We start from the raw sequence: 27,832 nt of genomic DNA on the forward strand, positions 1-27,832 counted from the left end.
AATGTGAAAATATGATCTAATGTGGAATGCCCTTTCCTGAATCCTGCCTGCCCTGGTGCTCTAAGTTGCTGTGCCTCTGCCCATCTACTCAGCTCATGTTCCAAAATAGATCCATAAAGCTTAGCCAGTGTGTGACCAATCATGATAGTTCTATAGTTCTTTGGATCCATAGCATCTCCTGCCTTTAGGATAGGTACGATAGTGTTACATGATCAGCTGTGAAGCAAGCCCTCACAAAGAGCCCTGTTAAACACATTGATTAGTATGGGGTGCCAAAATGTCCTTGGCCTTGGAAAAGTGCTCAGCTACCAGACCATCATGATCCTGTGCCTTATTCTGCAACCTGTCAATGGCATCTCTCACCATGCTCAAACTGCAAAGGGATGACTGTGAGGGGCGAGCTCCTCGAGGGTGGGGTATGGGTGGCTGATTAGGGACCTGATAAAGGGAGGTGGCGTAAGTGTGCCAGGTATCTGGCAAAGTAATCGGAGTCTGCTGGCGAGGATCTTGGAAAAGCCTCCAAGCCTCCTTATAGTCATGTCCCAAGAATAGTTGGTATAATTCGCGTTCAAGCTTGGCTAGGTATGCTCGCTTTTTCCTTCGCATGAGGCACTAACTTAGTACTTTCATAGTTTATTTCATGTTCATTTTGTCCTTTCTTTTCTAGACATCCAGAAGGCATTGACAGTTGTACATCGATTTGTCTCATAGGTCGAGTTCGGCCTCCAGTAGACGTTAATACAGCTTTCTTTCTTTCTTTCTTTCTCTCTCTCTTCGCTTCTCTGCTGTTCGCTTCGCTTCTCTCTCTGCGCTCGCTTCTCTGCTGTTCGCTTTGCTTCTCTCTCTTCGCCCCCTTTCTCTTCGCTTCTCTCTCTACGCTCGCTTCTCCCCTTTCTTTTCGATTCCCAACCGCCTTCTCTCTCTGCGCTCCCTTTCCCCACCCGCCTTCTCTCTCTTCGCCCCCTTTCTCTTCACTTCTCTCTCTGCGCCCCCTTTCTCTTCGATTCTCTGCTGTTCGCTTCGCTTCTCTCTCTTCGCCCCCTTTCTCTTCGCTTCTCTGCTGTTCGCTTCGCTTCTCTCTCTTCGCCCCCTTTCTCTTTGCTTCTCTCTCTGTGCTCGCTTCTCTCTTCACCCCCTTTCTCTTTGCTTCTCTCTCTGCGCTGGCTTCTCTCTCTTCGCCCCCTTTCTCTTCGCTTCCCCACCCGCCTTCTCTCTCTGCGCTCGCTCTCCACACCCGCCCTTGCTCAGGCCCCCAAGGCAGCAACATACCTACCTGCTGCTACTTGCCTCCCCACTTGCAGCTGGCCATCTATGGGGGCCACCAGCTGAGGATCAAATCCAGTACTAGAAGGGGGACCCTTTCAGTCCAACATGGACAGCTCGCCCGCAACAAGGACTAGAGGTGAGAAGGAGAGGAAATACAGCTCGATTTGGGCAAGCTCACAAAAGATCGGTGACCCCCATATCAAAACATCCCTGACCACCATGAGAGAAGTATGCAAAATGCAGGATATTGACATTGAGCACCTACAAAAGAAGCTCAGGGAGAACAAGGATAGTGATGACCTTGGGCATGAGTTGCGTGCCTCCATGCAAGAGGAGATGGATAGGTGGAAGGCAGACATGCAGGCATACATGGCAACTCAGCTAAGCAAGATGCAGGAGGAAATGGTCCAAATGTTGGACGCAAAAACCAGCCACCACACCTCACTAATCACGGAGCTGGAGGCCCAAGTCACCACCCTTACAGAGTGGAAAACGAGACCTTGAGGGCACATACTCAATTCGAAGAAAGAGAGATTCAACTATCCCTCAATGATGAGCTGAATACACTTAGAGTGCAATTGAAGACCCTCGAGGAACAAGAGGAGAAGAAGGCAAACGAGGCAACCACATGGGCCGAGGTGATTAAGAAGACACAGAAACAAGTGGAAGAAGCAGGCAGCTGGATTGAGGTTGCCAAGAAGCAACGGAACCCACCATCATCCCGGAAGATTAGGGCATTGAATGTGAGAGTGGTGGGATGGAAGGACGGAGCCTCGCCGAAAGAGGACGCCATAGCACTATGCAGAAAGCTGGAAATCGCTGATACCCCCTTCGTCGAGGCATGGAAGGTGGGCAAAGACACCACCAAGGAACGCGCACTCATCCTCAAGTTTGCGGGGTTGGAGGTGAGGCAAGCATTCCTTACCAAAAGGCGGGCACTAAAAGGAGAAAAGACTTACCTCGAAGACGATCTCACACTAGCATAGGTGGCACACAAGAGGGAATGCATGCCACACATATTGGATGCAGGGAAGGCAGGGAAATGGGCAGTGTACACACATGGGAGGGTGATCATCACCGAGCGACGTGCCCAATGACGGTGCGAGACCTATGAGACCAAGCTAGAGATTGTGGTTTGGAGCTGCAATGGTGCCTTGAGGACAGATGCAGGTCTGTTCGAGGAGACATTTAGAGGGCGAGACTTGGCCTTATACACAGAGACTCATCAGTGCCAAGGGATTCAGCTTCCAAAGGTGAGAGGATACAAATGGGAGTCTGTTCACTGCCCACACCCACACACAGTAGGGGGTATCCGGGGGTCGAGAGGGGTGGCTTTATTACACAGGAAGGAGCTTCAACATGTGATACAGGTGGTCGGACGGGGTGAGGCTGCACGGTTTTTGTGGGTGAGGATCCAAACAGAGGGCCCAAGACATCTACCTTGCAATGTGTTACTTTGCACCCTCCAATTCTAAATATGCCACCATGGAGAGTCCCCGTACCTGCCCCTTTATGGTGACATTATGAAGTTTTCCAGTCTAGGGGACATCCTCCTGGCTGGAGACTTCAATGCCCGCACCGCAGGTGCACAGGTACCCTTCTTTGAGACAGATGATCCCATGTACCAAAAGATTGACACGATGGGTACAGATCTGGAGCGGACATCACAGGATACAACAGCCCGCACAGACTATGGAGAGTATCTCTTAGCCCTTGGCGGGGCTCATAGGCTAGCCATTTATAATGGCTTGGCTAGATGGCCTAGATCCAACTCCTTCACCTCCTACCCCTTCGGACATGGAGCTAGTACAGTGGACTACCTAATGGGATCCCTCTCTTTGATCCCACTCATTTCGGAGTTTACCATCTCTCCTCGCCCCATCAGTGTTGCAGCCGACCATGCATACCTGGCCTTCTCACTCGCATGCCGATACACCATGCAACCACCTGCTTTGCCCCATCACCGTCCGAGATACCACTTCACCAGAGAGACCTCTTCCATCTATTCTGATCACGTCTACCGCATCCTCTCCGACCTCGACCCTCACATCCCACTTGATGAGCTTACTACACACCTCTCAACCACCCTCCATACGTCCGCTGCAGCCGCCTTCCCACACTCCGGAGCCACCCCTACATCACCAAGAGGGATTGTACCACAGAATAGCTAGTACGACGAGGAATGTCGTGATACCGGAGCCCGTCTACATCAAGAGATGGCACTAGGATCCACCCCTCACCAGCAGGCGCGAGTGATCTTTCGACGTCTCACACGGAGAAAGAAGAAAGCCTACCTAGCAAGGCTTGAGCAGGAGCTATACTAGCTATTTCTTGGAAGGGACTGTAAGGAGGCCTAGAGGATCTTCCAGGATCATCGCCTTCCAACTCTGATTACTTCACCCAGCACCTGGCACACCTATGCCACTTCCCTCTATCATGTCCCCAAGCAGCCACCTCTCCCCCATCCACCCGAACCTCATCCCCCACACTCTTCCTTCTTTCACCTCAGCATGGTGAGAGATGCTATTGACAGGATGCAGACTGGGAGAGCACAGGATCATGATCGACTCCTCACCAAGCATTTCTCCCATGCTAGAGACACGCTAGCCCCTTTACTGGTTCACATGTTTAACAGGGCTTTATGTAAAGGCTTCCCCGTCAGCTGGTCATCGAATACTATTGTACCTATCTTGAAAGCAGGTGACCCCATGGACCCCAACAACTATAGGGCTATCATGATTGGTCACACCTTGGCCAAGATTTATGGTTAGATTTTGGAGCATGAGCTTAGTAGATGGTCCGAGGAGGAGAGACTCAGAGCACCGGGGCAGGCAGGCTTCAGGAGAGGGCACTCCACACTAGATCATCTCTTTACACTATGGGGGATCATTGAGGAGGGGAGAGCTCACGGGCAATGGATATACTGCTGCTTTGTGGATTTCCGCAAAGCTTTTGACACTGTCCCATGGGCCAGACTGATCAAGAGACTGCAAGATATGGGAGTGCCAACAGAGATGCTGTGGGGGATCATTACACTCTATGAGTCAGTCACAAGCAGAGTACGGGATCCATGAGGTGACTCAGAGATCATACACAACACTATCGGGGTGAATCAGGGCTGCCCCTTGTCTCCTACTCTATTTGGTCTATACATTGACGAGATCTCGGATTACATAGACAGACAGGACCGGGACCTTACTGTGAACCTTGGAAAGACCAAGGTCATGATCTTTAACACCTCCTCACAGTGGATATCTAGATCTGCAGTACAGTTTACATACAGTGGAGAGCCTGTGGAGTTGTATACCTTGGGATCACTTTTGCTGGACCTCAATTCTTGATGCGGAAGGCGGCTAACGCTAGATTGACGAGGGGATATGCAGCCCTTGGCTCGCTAGAGAGGCAATGCTCACAGATACAGTTTCAGGGGCCGAGGAGACGAAGCTTTGGCTATTTGATACTCTAGTTACACCTGCACAACTGTATGGTGCCCCCATCTGGGGTCCTAGCTTATACCACAAGAGGAGACAGAGGAGAGAGCCGGTCACTCTCAGATTGTTCCAGAACTGTTACGACTGACGACTTCGCCTGCGAGCTCCGCCTCTCCCCCCCCCCCCCCCCCCCCCCCCGCTGCTTCTCGCCGTCGCACCCCCCTCTCCCCCCCGCCAGTCCACCGCTTTCTCCTCTGTCCTCTCCCCCGCCTCCTCCATTGCGCCCTTCCTCGCCATCTCTCCCCCGCCTTCTGCCTCGCATCCTCCCCCGCCATCGCTCCCCCGCCTCCCTCCTCGTTTCCCCCCCCGCCTTCTCCTCCTCTGCCTCCTTCCACGCTGCCTCCCCCGCCATTCCCCCCTCCGCTTGCTTCCTTCCCCGACTTCTCTTCCCCCGCCTCTCTACCCCCCTCGCCTCCTCCTCCTCCGCCTCTCTTCTCTCCCCCGCCACCTCTCCCCCCTCCGCCTTCTCCTCCGCTGCGCGTCTCTTCCCCTCTGCCTTCTCCCTCTCCTCCCCTTCCGTCTCGCCCCTCCCCCCACCGCTAGCTCCCCCCCGCCTCAGCTCCCCCCTCCCCCCCCCCGCCCCGCCCCCGCTATCCTGTAGCCCTCCGCCTCTCCTTTTCCTCGCAGGGCTGTGTCCCTCCCGTTGGTGACCCCGGTTTCTGGCCTTTTCCCTCTGGAGGACTCCATGGAAGCCGCTCCGACTACCCCTGCCGATTCCGGTCTCCGTCTGGAGTTCACAGCTGAAGATCTTCAGTTGTTTGTTTCCACAGTATCCGCTCTTGAGGCCTCCTCCTTGGTCTGCAAGATAGTGGGTAGCCGTCCGATGCGGAGAGAGCTTCGCGACCTTCTGCAAGGCAGCCTTGTTGGCGTGCCCGCCAAGATCGTCAGCGTAGATTTTTTGGGACGTGGCTACTACCAGGTGGATTTCGAGTCCCCCCAGGCAGCTCAGATGTTGCTAGCTCGGAGCCCCATTGCCCTCCACTCATCCCGGGCGTTCCTGGCGCGATGGACTCATGGTTTCGACCCCGCTTCTGACCCGCTAGCAGGCGCGACAGGTTTCCCCGTCACTATCTGCTTTCCTGGACTCCGTAGGGAGTACTTGCCCCTCTTGTCATCCATTGGCAAGGCGTTCGGGCAGGTGGTGGAGACGCCTCAGACAGCGGCTTCAGTGATTGCTCGCGCAGCAGGACTCCCGGCCATTCGTGTTGTGGTTCCGTCACCGGAGTCCCCGAAGACGATCCTCCTCCCTTGTCTTTCTGGAGGAAATCTGATACAGCGCGTGGAGTATTCGGGCCTCCCCGGCCAGTGTTACACATGTCGGGAGATGGGCCATCTCGCACGCGCCTGTCCCCGCAAGGGGGTTCATCCTTCACGCTATGCCGCCTCTGGACCCCCTGCAGGAGACCCGAGGGGTGGCCATCCACCTCAGAGACCGGACATCCCTGGCTCGCCACAGCAAGCGCCATCATCTGACGAGCAGGCCCCGGGGCGAGGATGCCGCGCAGACCCAGGAGGCTGGCGGATGGCAGGAGGTTCGCCGGTGGAAACGCCCGGCCCGCAGGGACCGTCGCAGACGCCAGCAGGCAGCACAGGCTGGCGGACAGGCTGGCGGACAGGCGACTCCGGCTGGCGTACAGGCTTCTAGCCGCACTTATGCTCCAGTCAGGGATAGGCGGCCAGCAGGTCCCACCCCGATGGACGAGGATTCAGACTCAGTGCCCGTTGAGGCCGCTGGTGGAGCCTCCCACGTGGAGACCCCGCTCCCGCCTCCCCCCGCGGGGGGCCCCGCCCCCTCCTTGGAGCAGATTCCTGAGGATCCCGGGCCGCACTCTGCGACCCCCGGCTCCCCTTCCCCTCACCTGGAGAGCACTCCTTCCACCCCCCCTCTCCCCCCCCAGCCCCCCCCTCCCGCCTCCCCCAGCGGCCCCCCCTGACACCTATCCTCTGGCAGATGCCTCTCCATCCTCTCCTCGCTCTACCCCCTCCTCGCCGCGAGCCCCCATCCCTCCCTCGGCCTCTCCAGGATACTTCGCCAGACCACCCACTGCCTCGGGGCAGCGCAGCTGGGTAGGCCAGAGTTCAGTCCAGCGGCTGTTCCACCGCCACCCCGGGCCGGTGGAGATGGCGATCCTAGCTTCGCCCGCCACAGAGTTCTCTCCAGCCTCCCCTGGGCGGCCCCCGCGAGTGATGGGGCTACCAGTGGATTACGGTTTTTTCAGGTGCCTCCAGCTGGATGCTGGCCCGTTCGTGACACTGGTCGCGCCCTTGCGAGTTTGCGTGGTGTGCCATCCCTCTCGTTCTCCTTCAGTGGTGAGCAGCATGGTGGCCTTCTCCTTTCCTCTCAGTGTTGCCCCAGACACAGTATGGGATTGCAACTCTGTAGAGGAAGTTTTGCGTGATCAGATACTGGAGTTTTCTCACCACGGCTCACGGACCTATTGTTGCAGACCCGATTACACTTAGCCCGCATGAGCTTGTTTGGTATAGGAGACTGGCGGGCGGATCCGATCCACACCTCAGTTGAGGCAGTGCTACTGATTCTCCTCCATGCCGCCCCGAGGGTGCAGCCTACCTTTAGATACATATATGCAGAGGATTGGTCTCACGCCTATGCCCTGGACAGGGCGAAGGCGGAGTGGGGCTGGACACAGAGACAGGTCACCCTCTTTTTGGAGAGACTCCGCACCCGGACAGACAGTGACTATTCTCCCTCCAAGCCGGCGCCCAAGACTCACAGAGTGGAGGGCAGATCATCCGGGCCGGCTGAGAGGGGTGAGCCAGTGGCGGCTGCTTCACTTGCCATAGCTCATTCATGAGGATCCTCTCATGGAACATCCAGGGTCTCGGTGGACATCGCTGCTACATTGGTCGGGGCAGACTTCGCCAGGAAATCCAGAGGGCTCTCGTTGGAGGACCCATAGATATCCTTTTCATCCAGGAGCACCACCTTTCTGCCGGGCGTACCCGCACCTGCGGGAAGATCTTGCCAGGCAGGAGTCACACTTTTTGGTCACCGGCATATGGCTCCCAGGGGAACCAGGGTGGAGTATGCATATCAGTCAGCGAGCAGCTTCTATCCGAGGTTGTGGACTCTGGCACTCTGGTCCAGGGTCGAGCGCAGTGGATCATCCTTCGGGTTGGGGAAGACCGCATTGGCTTCCTCAACTTCTACGCCCCTAATGGGGCGACCGGGAGAGCCGAGTTCTGGAGCACCATTAGGCAGTCCCTCCCCTTGGCAGACCACTGGTGCCTCGGAGGGGATTGCAACATGCTGGAGGATGCAGAGGACAGGATGGGGGGCAGCCAGGAGACCATTCATGGGCCGGAGCTCGCTGCCTGGGAGGAGCTAGTGCTGCAGGTGAGAGGCCAGGATCCGTGGACTCTCCCGGAGTTTGGCAGGTTGCAGGGGAGTCTATCTTTCTCACGCTCGGATAGACGGGCCACAGGAGTTAACCTTTCCCGCATCGACAGGTTTTACATTGATGAGTGGGCTTGTGATAGAGGTGGCACTGTGGGCATACTTGCAGGCTCCTCGTTTTCAGACCACTTTCCAGTGCTTCTCCAGATCGAGGACCCTACGAGAGGAGAGCGGGGCCAGAGCGTCCGGATTCCAGATTGTCTCATAGAGGAGCCCGAGATTGCGATCAGAGTTGAGCAGGTCTGGCAGGAGCTGCAGTTCAGGAGAGGATCGGCAGCCAGTGATCTTGCCAGTGGCTTGCAGGAGATCAGTCGGATGCTCAGACAGGCTGCCTTGGACCGTCTGGAGGCCTTCAAAGAGCAGGAGAGGAGCCTACGGAGGAGTCTAGCGTCTCTCCAGAGACTCCAGGAGAGGGATCCTACAAGCCCTTGGATCTCAGAGCAGATGGAGTCAGCTCGCACTGAGATCAGTTCCATCGAGGAGAGGAGGGTGGAGTTCCGATTCCATGCTCGGGCTTCTTTTTGGACACAGGCTGGAGACAGAGTGACTCGAGATTTCTTTGAGGCGACAGGGCCTCGCTTCAGACGAGAGGGTCTCAGGTGTCTTCAGCAGGCTGATGGCCAGGTTGTGGTGGATCCCCCCAGGGTTCGGGCGATAGCCACAGATTTTTACAGGGATCTTCTCTCTGCTGAGCCAGCAGATGACAGGGTGAGAGAGGCTCGGGAGGCAGTCTGGAGCTTCACGAGACCGGTTGTGCCGGCCCATTTGCAGCACTCCCTTCTCTCCCCCTTCTCGGATGCGGAACTGGAGGAGGCTCTTCAGGCATTACCTTGGGGCAAATGCCCAGGAGAGGACGATCTCTCAGTGGCTTTCTTCCAGAGGTACTGGGGCCTCTTACATAGGGGCTTCAGATTGGCATTCCAAGAGATTATGGAGTCGGGAGTCATGCCGGACAGCATGGCAGAGGGGTTGATCCACTTGATCCCCAAAGAGGGAGGAGACAGACTGGAGATTAGACAGTGGAGACCCATCACCTTGCTAGGCACGGCCTACAAGGTCCTAGCTAAGGTGATCAGCAGGCGGCTTCAGCCTCACCTTCCGGACATCATCCACTCCACGCAGACAGGCTTCATCCAGGATAGGAGCATTCTGGATAACATTTTCTCTTTCTGGGAGGCTACGGCTTTGGCTAGATTTCGGCAGGAGGATCTGGCAGTGCTCCTTCTCGACTTCGAGAAGGCATATGATCGGGTGGACTGGGCCTTCTTGGTAGGCACTATGGAGAGGATGGGCTTCCCCCCTCAGTGGATCCGTGGGGTCTCTGCACTCTACACATCGGCTCATAGCCAGGTGCTGATACAGGGCGTGCGCGGAGAGAGGTTCCAGCTCTCGCGCTCGGTGCGGCAGGGGTGCCCCTTGGCGCCCTTTCTTTTTCTTTTCGTGGCGGAGGCCATGAGCACTTTTTTGACGGCACAGGATACAGGTTTGCGGGGCCTCCAGCTTCCAATCCGCACCTCGGAGGAGCTCCTAGACTCGGAGTTTGCGGATGACACTGCTGTCTACCTTCAGGGAGGTGAGGAGAACCTCCGCCGCTTCGCCTTAGCCATGGACAGGTTTTGCAGAGCTTCGGGCGCTTTGATCAACTGGCACAAGTCGTGTGGGTTGTGGGTCAGTTCTATGCCCCCCCCGACTTGGAGGCCAGTTGATGGTTTTCAGTGGCTGCCCCCCGGCACTACAGTGCGTTATTTGGGATGCTATGTGGGCATTGACATATTTCCGGAGCAGCAGATAGCCCCCCTTCTTCTGAGCATTCAGAAGAAGCTTCTGTATTGGAGTACCGCTCGTTTATCTCTGGCTGGCCGAGTAGTTGTGGCCAACCAGGTTCTGCTTGCTACCATGTGGTACATCACTTCTTGCTGGGCCTTCTCTCGGGCGTGCATTGGCCAGGTGCAGAGGCTCATCAGGAACTTTCTTTGGTCCGGTGGCAACGGGCGGCCCGCCAGGGCCAAGGTGGCATGGGCTGTGATCACTCAGCCGAGGGAGAGAGGCGGCCTTGGCATTGTTGATCCTATTTGCCAAAGCCGAGCTTTGCTTGGCAAGTTGGTAGTTCGTGGCCTCCTGCCAGGCGCTGAGCCGTGGAAGGAGTTTCTTGTTTCCAGGATGCTCAGCCGCACTCCTTCTTTTAGCGGCCCCTGGACCCCCAGCATCAGGTGGATCTTTATAGAGCAGCGATCCAGAGGAGTGGGCCTTGGCTTGGAGGAGCGTTTTGCAGCTAGCCTTCTGAGGGCCTGGGCGCATCTGAGGCCGTCACTCTTCCAGACTCCCCCGGGCACCGATGAGGAGCGCCTGAGGCAGCCATTGATCTGGAACCCCTTGATTCGACTTCCCAGTGGCCATATGGTTGGATCGCGGTCTCACGTGTCGTGGGGCCCGTTGAGCTCCGGCCCAGCCCAGTCCCTAGACGACTGGATATGTTTTCAGCAGCTGCCTCTAGAGGCTCAGGAGAGGAGACTCAGTGGGATGAGGGGCAGAGAGTTGATGAGACAGGACATTGAGGCGGCCATCCCCCGGGAGTGGCGGACCCCAGTACAGGACCCTCCACCTCCACAGTGGATGGGTGTCTTTACTCGGCATGAGATCCTTCTAGCGGTCTGCGGCATAGCGGAGAGAGTCGCCCACTCACTTTCGAGGTGGGAGAGGGTGGCCAACTTCAGAGGACACGACTAGATTTGGATGGGCTCCAGGGTTGTATTCTTCAGAGGGTGCGGGTGGTCGGCTTTCATCAGAGACAGTGGCATGTAGACCCCTCACCGACCTCGATAGGGGAGGACTGTTCTTGGAGATTATGGGCTTGGGACAACAGGCCTCTTATTTGCCTTCAGTGGGATCCAGGTGAGTGGTTTTGGCGAGATCCCTACTCAGCCCCTACCAGCCCAGGCATCCCCTTTTTTCAGTACACAGCGAGGCTGGGGCGGCGGATTCAGAGGCACAGGATAGCGAGCACCCCGGCGGCGGCCGAGCATTGGCGGCGACAGGGGCTCTCCCCTGCCTTTCTTAGGGACTTCTGGCAGCGCCTTTGGGCCAGCTTCCGGCCCCGGAAGGTGACGCTTTTTCTCTGGCTCACAGCGCATAGAGGACTGGCTGTGGGGGCTTGGCTAGCTTTTGGCAGACACCCAGCGTCCTGCCCTCGGTGCGGCCATGCACAGGAGTCGCAGCGGCACTGCTTATGGGATTGCCCACAGGCACAGCAGGTTTGGCAGCGCGCTCTCAGGATGGTTTTTGCAAGCTCACCAGGTGAGATGCTGGTGACGTGGGGTGCGGTGGCTTGGGCCACGAACAGCGGCCCGGCCCTTGGATATGAGGACGTCCCTGGCAGTGCGACCATCCAGGTCTCTGACAGGGCGATGGCGGTGGTTCCGACGCCAGACTTCTCTTCGGCAGCCCCTCAGGAGGGGGTCGGGCACAGATGGGAGATGATCAGCAGCATGACGGCTTGGCACATATGGAGAGCCCGATGCAGGGAGGCCATTGACCGCCAGGCGACTCCACCGGCGGAGGTCATACAGGCCCTCTGGGTGGACATCATTCACACCTTGAGAGGACACTGGGGGAAACTCCAGGGCGACTCGGATAGCATGAGAGGGCGCCGCAAGGCTTTCCTCCGCACTTGGCAGCCTGGCCCTTTCCTCACCGCGAGGGGCGAGGATGTCACTTGGCACTATAGGCCTCCAGTTTGGCTTTTCTCACCTCCCACATGTACTACTAGGTAGCCCCCCCCCAGAGAGCGGCCAGCCACGGGGGTGGAGCTCAGGTGTTCACTGTGTTTTTTATCCCTCCTTGAGAGGTGAGCTTTGTAGCCTTATGGCGTTTTCTCATTAACTAATAGAAGGATCGTTTTTCCGGGAAAAAAAAAAAAAGGGAAGGAGAGAGCCGGTCAAGACAGATACAGAGGAGGTATATGATGGGTGGAAGCCGATGGAGAGGCCCCTAGTGGCGATGATCTCACACATGATTAGGAGTGTAAACCATCAGTGCCACATGAGATTGTGCGGGCAGAGATGGGCGCTGCACCGATAGTCACACAGAGGCTCTATTCCAGACAGTGACATACTGGCATAGGCTATAGGAGCTTCCACTTGATAGATACCCCTGGCTAGCCCTGGAGTCCTCGAGACAGTTGACACTTAGGGAGATACAGAGTGCTGGTATGCACAGGTGGGCACTTGGTTTGGCATGGACGGTATGCAGATGGAGGCACTCCCCCCCTTCCAGTACAACATGGAAGCCCCGTCATTCGCTCTCAGCCGCACAAAGCGGAACAGGGTTATCAAGAAGGACATTGTCAAACTGGATACTCACAGGACATGGAGTTCACCTAGTCGTCCACTGGGGACAAAGATGGCCTTCTACAGAGATCACCTCCTATGCCTGGAGAGGATGGGTTCATCATCCGTCTACGCTACATGGACATACACCTATCCTTTGGGGTGAGATGTGCGATCGGCCAAATCCGCACCTCGTCCCGCCAACTGAGAGTGGAGACTGCCAGATATGGGCCTAGGGCGGCCGCACCAGAGGACAGGATATGCCAGCTCTGTCACACAGAGCCCGAGACAGAGGACCATTACATATGCCGATGCCCCGTGTACTATGAGATTCGGGGGAGGTTCTGCTGCCTCTTCCGAGCTGGGTTCGGACACTTTCCAGGATCATGGACTTCCCGGATCAGAGATGCCTGGGACTTTTTCTTCTAGAGCTCCGTAGACACAGGGAGTCCTTAGTGAGATCCAGATCAGCTGTACTTGCTTGAGGACTAGCACAGAGAGCTCTCACTGACTTCTTCCATACCAGCACTCCGAGGGCCGATCCACCCATCATACCCAGACCACAAGCTAGTGTAGGAGCTCGGCCGAGAGGTGTGACACTCGACAGAGCCACTGAGTTATGCAAAGCTCGACGCCCTAGACCCCATGGCCCTCGCCCACATCCACGCCACCACAGGAAGATCCGGGCCATCATCTCCCATTATCGGAGGACCTTCTCGTGCCAGCTCAGTTTTACCACCTTGAGCACCATGTCAGAGCGGCCCCTGAGGGATGTATTAGCGTGATATGAGCGCTCTCCGCTCATGTACCTAGATCAGATTTTAAAGTTTTAGATTTTTGTTATCTTATTTTGTACCCAAGATTATGTACCTCATGGATATGATGTAACCTTTTGGTCTCATAGGTCATTTTGGGCTTTTGAAGACGTTAATACAACTTTCTTTCTCATGGATAACATGTAACATCTTTTGAGTCTCACTGACCTTTCCGGCATTTCATAGACATCAACATCTTTCTTTCTTTCATTCTTCCATTAACCAAAAGTTGCGGAAACTCCAGTTCCGTTTCCGTTTTCCCATTTCCTAATCTCACCTAAGGATTTCTCTATGATTTTCCCTTGGTAAGTTTTAAATCCTAAGTTTCTCCTCTACTTCTTTGAACTTTTTTTCATCATTTCTATTTACATCTACTAGATAATGTTATAAATGTGCCGTTTCCTAGCCGTTTCTGTTTCCTAGTTCCTAGCTGTTTCATCATCCGTTTCGGTTGCCGTTTCCATTGCGTGCAACTATGCTTTCTTCTCCTTTTCCATGCCTGTAACCCTAACCCTCTCGCCATGCCCTACCTGCAACCATAACACTAGCTTGCGTAGCCACCTCCTTCGTAACGCTAAACTTAGCCCCAACCCTAACCCTCACCTGCACCCTAACCCTAACCTGTGAAAACCCTAGGGAAACCCTAATCCTTACTTTCACTGCTCTGAAACCTCAAACTGGAAATACTACTGTAAACCCATGAGAATCCTGACATGAAAGAAGTAATCAATCCCTTCCAGTACTCTACGAACTACTGATTCAAGAGTCAAGATTTTAAACTCCTGGAAAGCTGCGAACTGCTTCTCGTGCAAGAAGAGCGTTATACATGTGAGAAAAAGATAGGGGATAAATAATTGAGCAGGATTGGGCAGCAACAGAGATGCACGATGACACAGTGACGAACTGTCAGAATAACTTGCTATGATTTTGAGCACATATGAAAAATAAGCAGCACATAATGACAAGTGATAATGGTAACACTATAATTGAATGCTTTTTGAAGCATTTTCTAGAACGCAAAAAACTTTTCAATCTCTGCAATCGCACATTTCAGAGATTTAGGTATTGCACTTGAGAAAAAGGAGGACAGCATATCCAAAGCATTACTAGAAACGATCAGAAACTGTAGAAAGGAAAGAAACTACCTGCAGGTTTCGATGGAGGGATGTGAATGGTTCCAACCGCAACAAATAAAAGAGTACAATACCCATGCTTGAATAATGTGATCCATAGAAGAAGCTGTGAAGGTGAAAACAGGTGCACAACATCAAAACCTGAAGAGCATCTCAAAGGGCTTCTAATGCCACCCTTTGGCTTTTGTTGACCATTAAACAGTATTGATTGGGATAACACGGTCGTTCCATAACATGTCTTAAAGGAGGGAGCATGTATGGTGCCCTTAATACATGTAACGAATGCCCTTAATACATGTAACGAATGCCCACTGCTCACGTAAATGGCATGAGGAAACCATGACACTAGTGAAGCCATAAATATTAAGAAATCATGGGACTAAAACTCGAACTACCCAAACACCTGCTTAGGGCAATAGCTCCTATACATGTTCCTCCTTCAGTTCTGCCAACACATATGATGGTATCCAAGAAGGCCTAGTGCATGAGTGGCTTAAATCTCTAAGGATGACTCAACATCAAACAGTGAATGGCAAGTGCTTTGCAGGCTGCCACTAAGGATGACTCAAGACCAAAGCAGTGAAGGGCAAGTGCTTTGCAGGCTGCCACTACGAAATACCCATACACGCAAATGCCCCACCCAATAGAGGTTGCTAGTGGACAGCACACCAGTGTAGATGTTACCTGGGAATGTCTGGATCACTGAAATTTTGAAACCGTTCTTCGAAAACCTAGATACAGAATCAATTAGATGAGAGAACCAGTCATCATCCAAGACATTATGGGAAGACAGCAGGGCAGACCCCCCTTACCTCAAATCGTTTTACATCCAATGCACCAACAGGCTTGGAAAGGTCACGAAAAGAAGAAGCAGAGTTCAAATCCAAAGCCTCAGAAGTGTAATCAGATATAATCCAAGGGAAAACAGGATATTGCGTAAGGTCATTATAAGACCGGCCAGAAAGTGTGTTCAAGTGCATCAAATACTCAAAGTTGTTGATCTCTCGTCTCCGCCAATGATCCCTGTATCTGTCAGCAAGCTCCAGGGCCAACCTTTTGTCAACAAAAAACTTGTTCTCCATTTTTTCTCTAGAGCTTGCTTTCCCTGATAGGAAACTGTTTCTGAGCGAGATAATCTTTAACCCAACATCTTTGGCAAGTTTTTGTGAAGGAAAGTTCAGGAAAACCGGAGGGATCGAGTTGTCAAAGAATAGCTCCAAAGCAGTGTACTGCAGAAGATATCGTGTTCCATGAACTGCCTTGACCTGAAGTGAAACACCTTGAGATCAGCTAAGGAAGTGCTTTAATAAATAGATAATGGGCCACAAGGTCTTGATAAGCTAGCTACAGCACCTTAAGGAGATCCCACCGACGATGGCGCTTGATGTTTTTGGACCCTCCTTGTACTACCCCAGCGGGTTGCACGTTGTCAATCCTCTCATGTGTGTTCCCCTTTTCAGTCTCCATGGTAACACGTTCCTTACTTCCATCCTTCAAATCCGTGCGAAATTTATTCACTCCCTTTTCAAACGAATCAATTGCTACATGCTCAGAACAGTTGAGTTGGCCAGAAGAAGTGAATACAGATGATCCTCCTGTTCCTTCCACCAAAAAATCCCCATAAAAATGGAGGCAGTCTCCCATTATCTCCAAGCGACCTGCTAGTTTCCTCTTGGGTGTCACCAAAACACAAACGCTGGAGTGAAGTACCTGTGCCAAGATCAAGAATTATGCATTCAAACAAAAACCTGTACTCAAAAGCATAAGTAGCCATGTGATAAGAGCAAAGTATACCTCATCTATTACTTCTTCCTCTGTCTTGGTTGTGCCTTGTTCTGGCTGAGATGTGGACGCTTCCTCCCCAATGTTGTATGGTTCTGGAGATGCAATTCCTGTTATTTCTGGTTTACTAGTACTCGTATCCTCTTCTAACATATCTTTCTCCTCATCTGTTGTATCAGGTACCTCTTCCTCACTTATGCCACGCAAGCCTTTCAGCAACAACTTTGACGTTTCTAGAAGGGTATCAAAATTTGTCACCTTTTCAGTAACAGCTAATGAGGTATCAGCTGTTTCACACCCTTCTTGTGGGTGAATGAGCTGCCCATCAAAGTGATAGTTCCGTTTCAACTTCAATCTCCGCCGCCATGGATCCTCGGATTTATCCAGCTTCCATGAAATTTGAACATCACTTGGAAATGGGGTTGTGGACCAGGGTCCACGTTCGTCTGTTAAATGCCGGAACATATGGCACCATTGGTTCTGTTGCCAACAAAATGTACAGTAAGCCCAAGGTCTTGTAAGCTATAAAGAGCTGTTTTTGAACTCCTTTATAGAGCTCTTTTTAAACTCCTTTGGAGCCATTATAAGGCATTAAGAGTAAAGACAAGCCCTCAAGGGCTGTAAAGAGTTCTTTTGAGCTCATAAGACTCTAACCAGCTCTCAAGCACTGAAAATAACGGTGCTAAAACTTACAGTGACAGCTTGCTGATCTTCCTCATAGGCCAACTGAACTGCTGCAGTTCGTGAAGAGTCACTTGAGCATAGAACACTCATGGTACTTTGCAGCTGGTCTTCCAGAAATTTCAGATTTGATTTTCCAAACTCCTCTGCATCCTTCATCTCAGAGCTCGACAAATAAACTTCACTGGAACGTTCTGCAATCACAGATTTGAGAAAGCTTTTCTCTTCCTTTACCTGCCATCGCACCAAATTCAAAAACCCAAAAACACCGCCAAAAAATTAGTCAGTTCCACGAAATCTAAACAACCAGTCAAAATACGTTTTTCAAGGACAAAGAAAGAATGATTTGATTAGCCTTTACAGGTCAGTACAAGATGATGTAGCTTGTGCATGCACCTGGGCCTGTGCACCAGGCACTGCCATGCAAAGGCAGTGCAGCCTGCAAAAACAAGGCTCTTGGTGTTGTCTTCTGCACTCTATGAATCATCTGATAAAGTTTCATGATGAAGATTAAGGTTGCTCTTTAGTGTCGAATGTTCAGTGTCAACTGCTTGGATGATAAGTCTTATGACCAGTGATGGAAATACAAGAACAGGTTTGTTGGCACCTTCGATCCTAAGACTGGCATGTTGGCTAAGAATATTAAGTAAACTAAGTACCCTGTGTACAGTGCACAAAATGTACAAGCCCTCAAAGTCCTGATCCCGTAAAAGCATTTTTTCACAACAGCTCTGAGGCCACCTACTAGACAATGGAAAGATCCTGCTGCTTAAGTAGTAGTAATCAGATGTCCAATCTAGGCATCCACTCGCTACCAGGAAAAGACAGGCCTATCCTCCATCCACTCGCTACCAGGAAAAGACAGGCCTATCCTCCATCCAAAGGAACTAATTGCTGAAGCTCATAAACAGAAAACAAATGGTTATATCTAGGAGCTTTCAGGACAGACAAAAATTCACGATTGGGTGATCTACCAGATCCAGGACTTACCAGAATACCTCCCATGTGTGCCGCCCATTCAAGACTTTTTCACAGTTGAGCAAAGGCCCCTACTGGAGTAAGGATAGACAATGCAACCTGGCTGGCGTCCTAGGCCCAAACCCAGCCTCCAGGTGACCAGTAGAGAGACACGCAGCTACAATTTAGAGTCGTCATGCTACTATCCCAACCAAAATTGATCAGAAGGAACTTATTGCTGACGCTCATGACCAGAGGATATATGGCTAGGAGGTACCCCTTACTCATGCACACACTGTGTCTACTGGGGCTATGTGTATCTCTACCCATGCTTTTATCCCCTATCCTTGACACAGTTCATTCATGTAGTTTTCCTTACATATATATATTTTTGGCTACTCTGTTACAAGCCATGTAACACTCTTTTTGAAGCACCATCCCAACTCCCTTCTCAAGTCTTATAATGATGTTGCAACTTCCGGCGGCAGCTAACAGAAATCTCCTGTGTCCCGCAACTTCTGGCATGACAGACCAGCACTCTAACCAACTGAGCTATTTCCCCCGGAGATGGGTTGGCAGCCGGTCAGCTTTACAAGTCCCGAGGGGTCTTCCTCAATCACTAATTACTATTTTGCTTAAAATATTACAGAGGTTGGTTCACACTTTATGGCACCACAGAAAAGGCATCCTTATTTTAAAATCTCAAAAAGGCAGACAAAGTGCACATTTTTTAGAAGTTCTAACAAGTGCATTGGCCTAGAAGATGATGGTAGCTGATACCGATAATATCTGTAGTCCATTCAATGGTATGCCTACACTACACCACAATCAAAGGTCACAATTATGCAAGAAGAGGGATCTTTGTGTGTGGTCTGATTTTATCTAAAGCTGATTTACCTTAGGGATGGTCTTCATGCTAACTTCTACGGCTACCTGAGTTGACCATAAAGCCGCTTCTGAGCTTTTGGAATCACAATTACGCAAATGCCAATTGCGGTTTTGATTATGTATTTGAGTCCTATTATCAACCCCAAAGGTCAAAAGATGTGATGGAATAAATGCTGACAAACACTACAGACTGGAGCTCCCATGCACATGTGTAGTCGCCTCCCTCTCCTTGCGTGTATGTACGCCAGCCCCCTACCTCAGCCCTGCGCCCCCTTTGCTTCCCGCCAGGCCTTCGCACCCCCTGCCTCCACCTGTCCACCCTGTTTTTGCGCCGCTGCCCTGTTTCGTCCACCTGTGCTGCTGCCCTCTTTGCCCACCTTCCTCCTCATCTTTTTGCCACCCTCCTGCTCTCTGCCTGCCACTTCACCCGCTTCCCCCTGCTGCCCGCCCAGCCTCTCTTCGTCCCACTGCCTCCTTCGTCCCCCTTCGTTCCTTTTTCTCTCCGCCTTCTCCCGTCTCATTATCACCTCCCTCTCCCCCCGTGACCCCCATGCCTTGCCCCCTCTTCAAGTGCCCCCCTACCCTGCAATTGTTTTTGCAGCACGTTTTTAGCTTTCAGACTGCTTCATTTCGGCAGGTGTCGGCTTCCTTTGGTGCTCACCCCTTCAGGAGGACTCCATGGCACTTGACAACTGCTCCGTCGTCCCTGACCGAGGCTGCCGCCCCCGCCTCTTCTCCGAAGCGGTCCTCCAGCTCTTAGCTTCAACAGTAGCCTCCCTCACGGCCTCTAGGGTAGCCGCCCAGCGCACAGCCAGCTTTGGCGAGCCGGACAAGGTCATAGACCTCCATATCATTGGGCGTGGCTACTACCAGGTGGAGTTTGACACTTCAACAGCCTCGGACCGTTCCGTTGTGCACAGCCTAGGCATTCTTCACATGTTGGCAGCACGGTTTCAACCAACCCTCTTGCTGGGGTATCCAGATTGCCGGTCACAATCTGTTTTCAAGGCCTCAAGAAGGAATACCATTCGCTTCTCCATGTCATTGGAAGAACAATAGGTAAAGTGTTGGGATCCCCAGCCGCCTCGATGCTAGCGTAGGTGGCTGGGATTCCTTCACTCTGCATCAGTATTCCCTCTTTGGAGACAGTACCACATGTCATCTCTTAGATGCCTCCGGGGGATCCATTCTTCAGCAGGTGGAGTACTCAAGCCTTCCAAGCCCGTGCTTTATTTGCTGGCGCATGGGTCACCTTGCCAGAGCTTGCCCTCATTGCTAGGCTAGGCGAGCTCCACACGTCGGTCCAGCTCCCTCCCCCACACAAAGTGGTGAGAGCACCCTGCCAGAGCAACAAAATGCTGCTAGGCAAGACAGCCTAAAGGGGCCCAGGTAGAAACGGTCGTGTCAAAGAGCTGTTATGGGCATTTATCGCAGGAGTATCCGTTTGGAGCAAAGGCCCCACCCGCACCCCAGAGGGTCCGCTCCTTTGGTGCTCACCCCTTCAGGAGGACTCCATGGCACTTGACAACTGCTCCGTCGTCCCTGACCGAGGCTGCCGCCCCCGCCTCTTCTCCGAAGCGGTCCTCCAGCTCTTAGCTTCAACAGTAGCCTCCCTCAAGGCCTCTAGGGTAGCCGCCCAGCGCACAGCCAGCTTTGTGACTTGCTCCAGGCCAGCCTCTTTGGCGAGCCGGACAAGATCATAGACCTCCATATCATTGGGCGTGGCTACTACCAGGTGGAGTTTGACACTTCAACAGCCTCGGACCGTTCCGTTGTGCACAGCCTAGGCATTCTTCACATGTTGGCAGCACGGTTTCAACCAACCCTCTTGCTGGGGTATCCAGATTGCCGGTCACAATCTGTTTTCAAGGCCTCAAGAAGGAATACCATTCGCTTCTCCATGTCATTGGAAGAACAATAGGTAAAGTGTTGGAATCCCCAGCCGCCTCGATGCTAGCGTAGGTGGCTGGGATTCCTTCACTCTGCATCAGTATTCCCTCTTTGGAGACAGTACCACATGTCATCTCTCTTAGATGCCTCCGGGGGATCCATTCTTCAGCAGGTGGAGAACTCAAGCCTTCCAAGCCCGTGCTTTATTTGCTGGCGCATGGGTCACCTTGTCAGAGCTTGCCCTCATTGCTAGGCTAGGCGAGCTCCACACGTCGGTCCAGCTCCCTCCCCCACACAAAGTGGTGAGAGCACCCTGCCAGAGCAACAAAATGCTCCTAGGCAAGACAGCCTAAAGGGGCCCAGGTAGAAACGGTCGTGTCAAAGAGCTGTTATGGGCATTTATCGCAGGAGTATCCGTTTGGAGCAAAGGCCCCACCCGCACCCCAGAGGGTCCGCTCCTTTGGTGCTCACCCCTTCAGGAGGACTCCATGGCACTTGACAACTGCTCCGTCGTCCCTGACCGAGGCTGCCGCCCCCGCCTCTTCTCCGAAGCGGTCCTCCAGCTCTTAGCTTCAACAGTAGCCTCCCTCAAGGCCTCTAGGGTAGCCGCCCAGCGCACAGCCAGCTTTGTGACTTGCTCCAGGCCAGCCTCTTTGGCGAGCCGGACAAGATCATAGACCTCCATATCATTGGGCGTGGCTACTACCAGGTGGAGTTTGACACTTCAACAGCCTCGGACCGTTCCGTTGTGCACAGCCTAGGCATTCTTCACATGTTGGCAGCACGGTTTCAACCAACCCTCTTGCTGGGGTATCCAGATTGCCGGTCACAATCTGTTTTCAAGGCCTCAAGAAGGAATACCATTCGCTTCTCCATGTCATTGGAAGAACAATAGGTAAAGTGTTGGAATCCCCAGCCGCCTCGATGCTAGCGTAGGTGGCTGGGATTCCTTCACTCTGCATCAGTATTCCCTCTTTGGAGACAGTACCACATGTCATCCCTCTTAGATGCCTCCGGGGGATCCATTCTTCAGCAGGTGGAGTACTCAAGCCTTCCAAGCCCGTGCTTTATTTGCTGGCGCATGGGTCACCTTGCCAGAGCTTGCCCTCATTGCTAGGCTAGGCGAGCTCCACACGTCGGTCCAGCTCCCTCCCCCACACAAAGTGGTGAGAGCACCCTGCCGAGCAACAAAATGCTGCTAGGCAAGACAGCCTAAAGGGGCCCAGGTAGAAACGGTCGTGTCAAAGAGCTGTTATGGGCATTTATCGCAGGAGTATCCGTTTGGAGCAAAGGCCCCACCCGCACCCCAGAGGATCCGCTCCTTTGGTGCTCACCCCTTTAGGAGGACTCCATGGCACTTGACAACTGCTCCGTAGTCCCTGACTGAGGCTGCCGCCCCCGCCTCTTCTCCGAAGCGGTCCTCCAGCTCTTAGCTTCAACAGTAGCCTCCCTCAAGGCCTCTAGGGTAGCCGCCCAGCGCACAGCCAGCTTTGTGACTTGCTCCAGGCCAGCCTCTTTGGCGAGCCGGACAAGATCATAGACCTCCATATCATTGGGCGTGGCTACTACCAGGTGGAGTTTGACACTTCAACAGCCTCGGACCGTTCCGTTGTGCACAGCCTAGGCATTCTTCACATGTTGGCAGCACGGTTTCAACCAACCCTCTTGCTGGGGTATCCAGATTGCCGGTCACAATCTGTTTTCAAGGCCTCAAGAAGGAATACCATTCGCTTCTCCATGTCATTGGAAGAACAATAGGTAAAGTGTTGGAATCCCCAGCCGCCTCGATGCTAGCGTAGGTGGCTGGGATTCCTTCACTCTGCATCAGTATTCCCTCTTTGGAGACAGTACCACATGTCATCCCTCTTAGATGCCGGGGGATCCATTCTTCAGCAGGTGGAGTACTCAAGCCTTCCAAGCCCGTGCTTTATTTGCTGGCGCATGGGTCACCTTGCCAGAGCTTGCCCTCATTGCTAGGCTAGGCGAGCTCCACACGTCGGTCCAGCTCCCTCCCCCACACAAAGTGGTGAGAGCACCCTGCCAGAGCAACAAAATGCTGCTAGGCAAGACAGCCTAAAGGGGCCCAGGTAGAAACGGTCGTGTCAAAGAGCTGTTATGGGCATTTATCGCAGGAGTATCCGTTTGGAGCAAAGGCCCCACCCGCACACCAGAGGGTCCCAGTATCACGTACCGCCTAAAGACCGGTCTCACAGATTGATTTGGTGCCATTTTTCAGTGCCCCATCTCCCCCCCATCGTTTCTCAAGTGGATATGATTCCGCAGCAGAGCAGCAGGTATCCTCACAAGGACAGGATATGATTCCGCAGCAGAGCAGCAGGTATCCTCTCAAGGACAGGAGCGAAGACCATCCTCCCCTTTTGCAGGATCATCTCCCTCCTCCGCTGCGCAGCCTCCTCCCTTTCCTTCTTCCTTGGTTACCCCACCCCTCCCACTTCGGTGCTTCCCTCATTTGATCTTCCCATCCCCCCCTCCGCCCCCACCCTTTTCCTCACCTCTAGAGCGCCCCCCTGCTGGCCCCCCTCAAGTCATGAGATAACCAGTGGACTATATTTTCCTCAAGGGTTCGCTTGTCGGGGTGGTGGGGAGGCAGGGGCTGTGAAGTCGGGCCTGCCGAAAGCTCTGAAGGATCAGAGAGCCTCTCAGGAAACTAAAAGCCTGGGGATCTTGATGAGGTAACGGTTTCTGGATTGTGTGTGGGTGTGTGTGTGTGTGCGGGGGGGGGGGGGGGGGGGAGATCACCGTTAGAGGGCTGCTGAGACCCTGCCCTTGTTTTCCGCACATCTGGCACCCACTGCCACTTGTGCGCCTCGCATCCATTTTGCCCCGAAGCCTCCTTCAATTCCCTCCTGCCTCCCTTCCTCTCCACCTTCTCCTGCCTCTAGGCAAGCTCTGCACGCCGGTCCAGCCCCTTCCCCCCCGCAGAGTGGAGACAGCGGACTCAGCGCCACCGCCACCCTCCGACCTGTATGGAGCTCGTCTTTGGAGGTGATCCTCTTCATGTACCTTCATGTATCATTGGCGGTCACCCTCCGGCCTCCCCTCCTCCTATGGGTACCTCTACTGTGATAGATGGAGCCCAATTTATGCATACAACCGAGCTACGACGGGTGGGCCCACATGGAGCACACTGGGATAGACTGTGACTACTTGCCATCCAAACCCTCGCCCAAGTCTCACAGGGTGGAGGGCAGCTCAGACAGATCTCACCCCACTAGACCCCTTTGATGCAAATGGCCTCTTGGAACATTCACGGATTAGGTGGTCCATAGTGCCACTCTAGGCGAGAATTCCTCCATGAGGAGCTACAGAAAGCCTTAGTGGGAGGCTCTACTTACATTCTCTTTCTTCATGAGCATCACTTGTCAACTGTTGTAACCGCAAATGTGGGAAGAATTTGCAAGGGACAAGCCACACCTTTAAGTCACCCACCTTTGGCCCGTCTGGGATCCACGGTGGAGTAGTATCTCAGTTAGTGAGCAGCTTCTTCCAATGGTGGACTCAGGCACCATAGTTCCAGGGAGGGCACAGTGGGTGATGATCAGACTTGGGAAGGAACAGGTGGGCCTCCTCAACATTTACGCCCATAACTCCATGGCATGTCGAGCGGACTTCTAGAGCATGATTCGGCAAGGCTTCCCACAAGTCAATTTTAGGTGTATGGGGAGTGACTTTAATATGCTGGAGACCATGGTGGATAGACTAGGTGGTAGCTAGGATACCGTTTCTCATACAGAGCTTGCAAAAGTGTTAATCTCATGATTATGGGCTTAAAACTCAAATAGATATATTGCTATGAGTGCTGCTTGAAGAATTTTTTAAAAAGATTTGTGAAAGGCCTTCAATTAAAAGCTCCAAAGCGCCCCTTCTTTTGCACTACAAACAGTAAATTGCCTATTCTAATCAGTGATTAATCGGCACTAATTCTTATGTTCTTGGACCATTGAGGGTTCAATAATACAATTGGAGACTTGCTTTTACTTGCTAAAGGTTCATATCAAGAAAGCCCTTTGATTTTCCCCTCTAACGGTGCTCTCCAAATCAGGATATTTTTTTCTCAATCAACAAAAAATCGCATTCACTAATACCTTGATTAGTGCTAATCATTTGAGGTTTTTAGGGCCATTAATGGTTCATATCTCACATTCAAGGGTTGCTAAACTGCTGCAAATTATCCAATGAGATTTGTCCCTTGATTTGAGTAGTCAATTTGTTAATCCAAAATCGGGTATAAATCTGTATCAGCATTGTCAAGGACAATGGGATTTCTAAGCTTATATGCTTCTTATACCACATCTATCATGCTCATAAATCATTTGTACAAGGGAAAGACACTGGCCATTGATAAGGCTAAGACCTCCTTAAGAAGATTCAATGCATTATCATTTCGAAGGAACATGCATCATCATCATGTCAGGCTTTATGAACACATTGAGAATAAGATCTATTTTTGCCTACATGGAATTCATTACACAATGAAATCAAGGATGAAGAAGACCAAGGCTTACCTCAACATCAAGATCTACATCGACATGAAGAAGATCAAGAGCAACATCGACATTACGAGCTACACCAAGAAGATCTTCATCAGCATATTGGTCATCAAGGAGGTTTATTTCTAATTCCTATTTTATGTTGAGTCAAGCCTTCTCTGTTCGGGTCGTCCCCCAAAATCTAAATCTTTTGGACTTTTTTTGGATTTATTATATAGCCTTGATGTTATAAAAGGCATAGGTGGCTTTCCAAATCAGCCATGGCCTGCCCACCTGTGGTCATCCCTCTATCCTAAGTGAATTGTAATCATAACTAGATGTCTAGCATCTGCTATCATTAACTGGTATTGGAAACCACCATGAGTAAGACCTACGGGCACTTGGATGGTCATCATAAACACCTTTGTAATCAGAGCTAGCATTGGCGTCATAGTAGCCATGGATATTTTGTTGAGAGAGGATGTTAGAAAAACACCAAAATATCATGTGACATTGGGGATACGGGCATCCGATCATAGGTTTATAGCCAACATGGTGTGAACACTCTAGGTGTGAACAACCTCTTAGTTAGAGTCAAAAGATAGGGTTTAATGCCTATTAAAGGGTATTATACTTGGTGGTTCATTCATCTCATTCTCATTCATTCATAATACAATCACCTTGTGTTGTGCCCAACTTGCTCTCTCTTTTCTCTCTTCTTTGGCCTCCTCAACCATGGAGAGATTTCATCCTTCATAGCTCCATGGTTGAACCTGTGATTGCCAACACCTATAGTTATAGTTTTAAGGGGAGGCTTGTGCCACTTCTTTGCCATACCTTGTGTATGGTCTTTTTCTTCTTCTTTTTTCTCCACTCACATGCACATTTGTTGTAATCAAAGTGATTAGCTTCAACTACAACTAATGTTGGTTTATATGATGTGTAAGGAATTTATGGGAGACTTCTTCTATATTAAAGGATCCAAGCATTTAGTTCATTCTTGAGAATTACTATCAAAATTCTAATAGGTGCACTTTAAACAACATCCTTGTTTCCATGTTAATGAGCATTCAAAATCATAATTTTTAGCTCTAGTTTTATGTCATACCATAAAGTTGTCTATGTTTAACTCTAGTCTTATGTCATTCCATAGAGTCAAAATTATTATTTTAAACTCTGGTCTTATGTTATTCCATAAAGTCATCTATGCATTTCCATAGCAACACAAAAAATAAATCGACGAGTTGCTTGTTAGTTTGCATCAATCCCAAGTCTTTTCAAAATGTTGCATTGATGCAACCATTGAGCAAGGTAGTGCATCATATTTGTTTCTTCAAAGCAACAATGAAAAAATTCATCCACCAGCTAGTGCACTGCATTCTTAGCTTCCCACCACTGCCATGTGGTTTAGATAGATTGTATTTATTTCAGCACATTGATAATGAATGATTGGAGATGAAGCCCACATGTCTTGAGGATACACTTAGATATAAGCATTGGAAAGATGCCATGGATAAAGAGATGATTGCATTGGATGTAAATGAGACATGGGAGTTGGTGCCTTTGCCCAAGGAGAAGAAGGCAATTGGATGCAAGTGGGTCCAGAGAGTAAGATGAGTCTATGAGCAGGTACAAGGCAAGATTGGTTAGCCAAGGCATATGCACAGACCTATGGCATTGATTATGAGGAGACTTTCAGCCTTGTTGCTAGGATAGCAACAATCGTGAGGCCACTCATTGCTATGGTTACAGCTAAGAAATGGTCTTTACATCAGATGGATGTAAAGAATGTATTTCTACATGGTGAATTACAAGAGGAGGTCTACATGGTATAGCCACAAGAATATATGGACCATGCACACCCAAAGTTTGTTTGTAAGTTGTGTAAACCCTTGTATGACTTGAAAAACAGGCACCTAGAGCATGGTGAGACAAGATAGAAGATATTCTTGTCGCTATTGGATTCATGTATCGATAGCAAAGTTTCCACTTTATGTGAAAAAGACTGACATGGTCATTGTTCTAGTTGTCATCTATGTTGATGACTTGATTGTCATAGGAGACAATGGTGACATTTATGAGGTGAAGATGCTCCTTAAGAGGAAGTTCAAAATGATTGATTTAGGTGAGCTACGATAATTTCTAGGTATCGAACTGATTAGATCACATGATGACATTTGGTTTTTGCACAGGCAGTATGCTTTGGACATGCTGTCCAAGTATGGGATGACATATTGTAAGCCAATTTAAGTGCCATTGGAGAGCAGAACATAAAATTGGCTATAAATATAGGTGATATTTTGGAGAACCCTACTAGGTATAGGCACATTCTAGGGAGCTTAATTTACATGACTATCACTAGGCTAGATTTGAGCTATGATGTTGGATTGGCGAGTCAATTTATCCAGGCCTCGAGGAAGCGACACTTGGATGCGGCTACTAGGAGGATACTCAGGTATATAAAGTCCATAATACACTTGGACTTTTCTATGATGTTGCACCATAGGCACATGTACATAGATATCTAGATGCAAATTGGAATGCTAGTGTCTCAGATAGGAGATCTACTAACAGCTTTATGTTTACTTTTTTGGGAGTGCTGTTATTAGTTGAAGTAGCAAGAAGAAACCAATGGTTGCTTTGTCGAGCACAGAGGGGCGCTGCTATGGCAACATGTGAGATAGCTTGGTTGTAGA

At 51.4% G+C, this 27,832-nt stretch overlaps 1 protein-coding gene across 8 annotated transcripts in view; it reads right to left on the minus strand.

Moving 5' to 3' along the window:
* The window catches only part of LOC147615368 (binding protein), a 188,326-nt gene that overhangs the window by 8,194 nt on the left and 152,300 nt on the right, over positions 1-27,832 (minus strand). For all 8 annotated transcript variants that reach the window (XR_015262839.1, XR_015262837.1, XR_015262836.1 and 5 more), the window contains 6 exons: positions 16,924-17,145; positions 16,243-16,710; positions 15,802-16,158; positions 15,261-15,713; positions 15,133-15,179; positions 14,461-14,554 (listed from right to left, as the gene is read on the minus strand). Coding sequence is in view for 1 of the 8 variants with exons in the window: in XM_086779460.1 (XP_086635586.1) it covers positions 14,461-14,554; positions 15,133-15,179; positions 15,261-15,713; positions 15,802-16,158; positions 16,243-16,710; positions 16,924-17,145 (1,641 nt within the window). In the remaining 7 variants the exon portion in view is untranslated. The remainder of the gene's footprint in view (positions 1-14,460; positions 14,555-15,132; positions 15,180-15,260; positions 15,714-15,801; positions 16,159-16,242; positions 16,711-16,923; positions 17,146-27,832) is intronic.

This window comes from Cibotium barometz, chromosome 40 (genome assembly GCF_041138505.1).
Source record: "Cibotium barometz isolate CiBa-2024 chromosome 40, ASM4113850v1, whole genome shotgun sequence".
In the NCBI taxonomy this organism is placed as follows: Eukaryota; Viridiplantae; Streptophyta; class Polypodiopsida; order Cyatheales; family Cibotiaceae; genus Cibotium; species Cibotium barometz.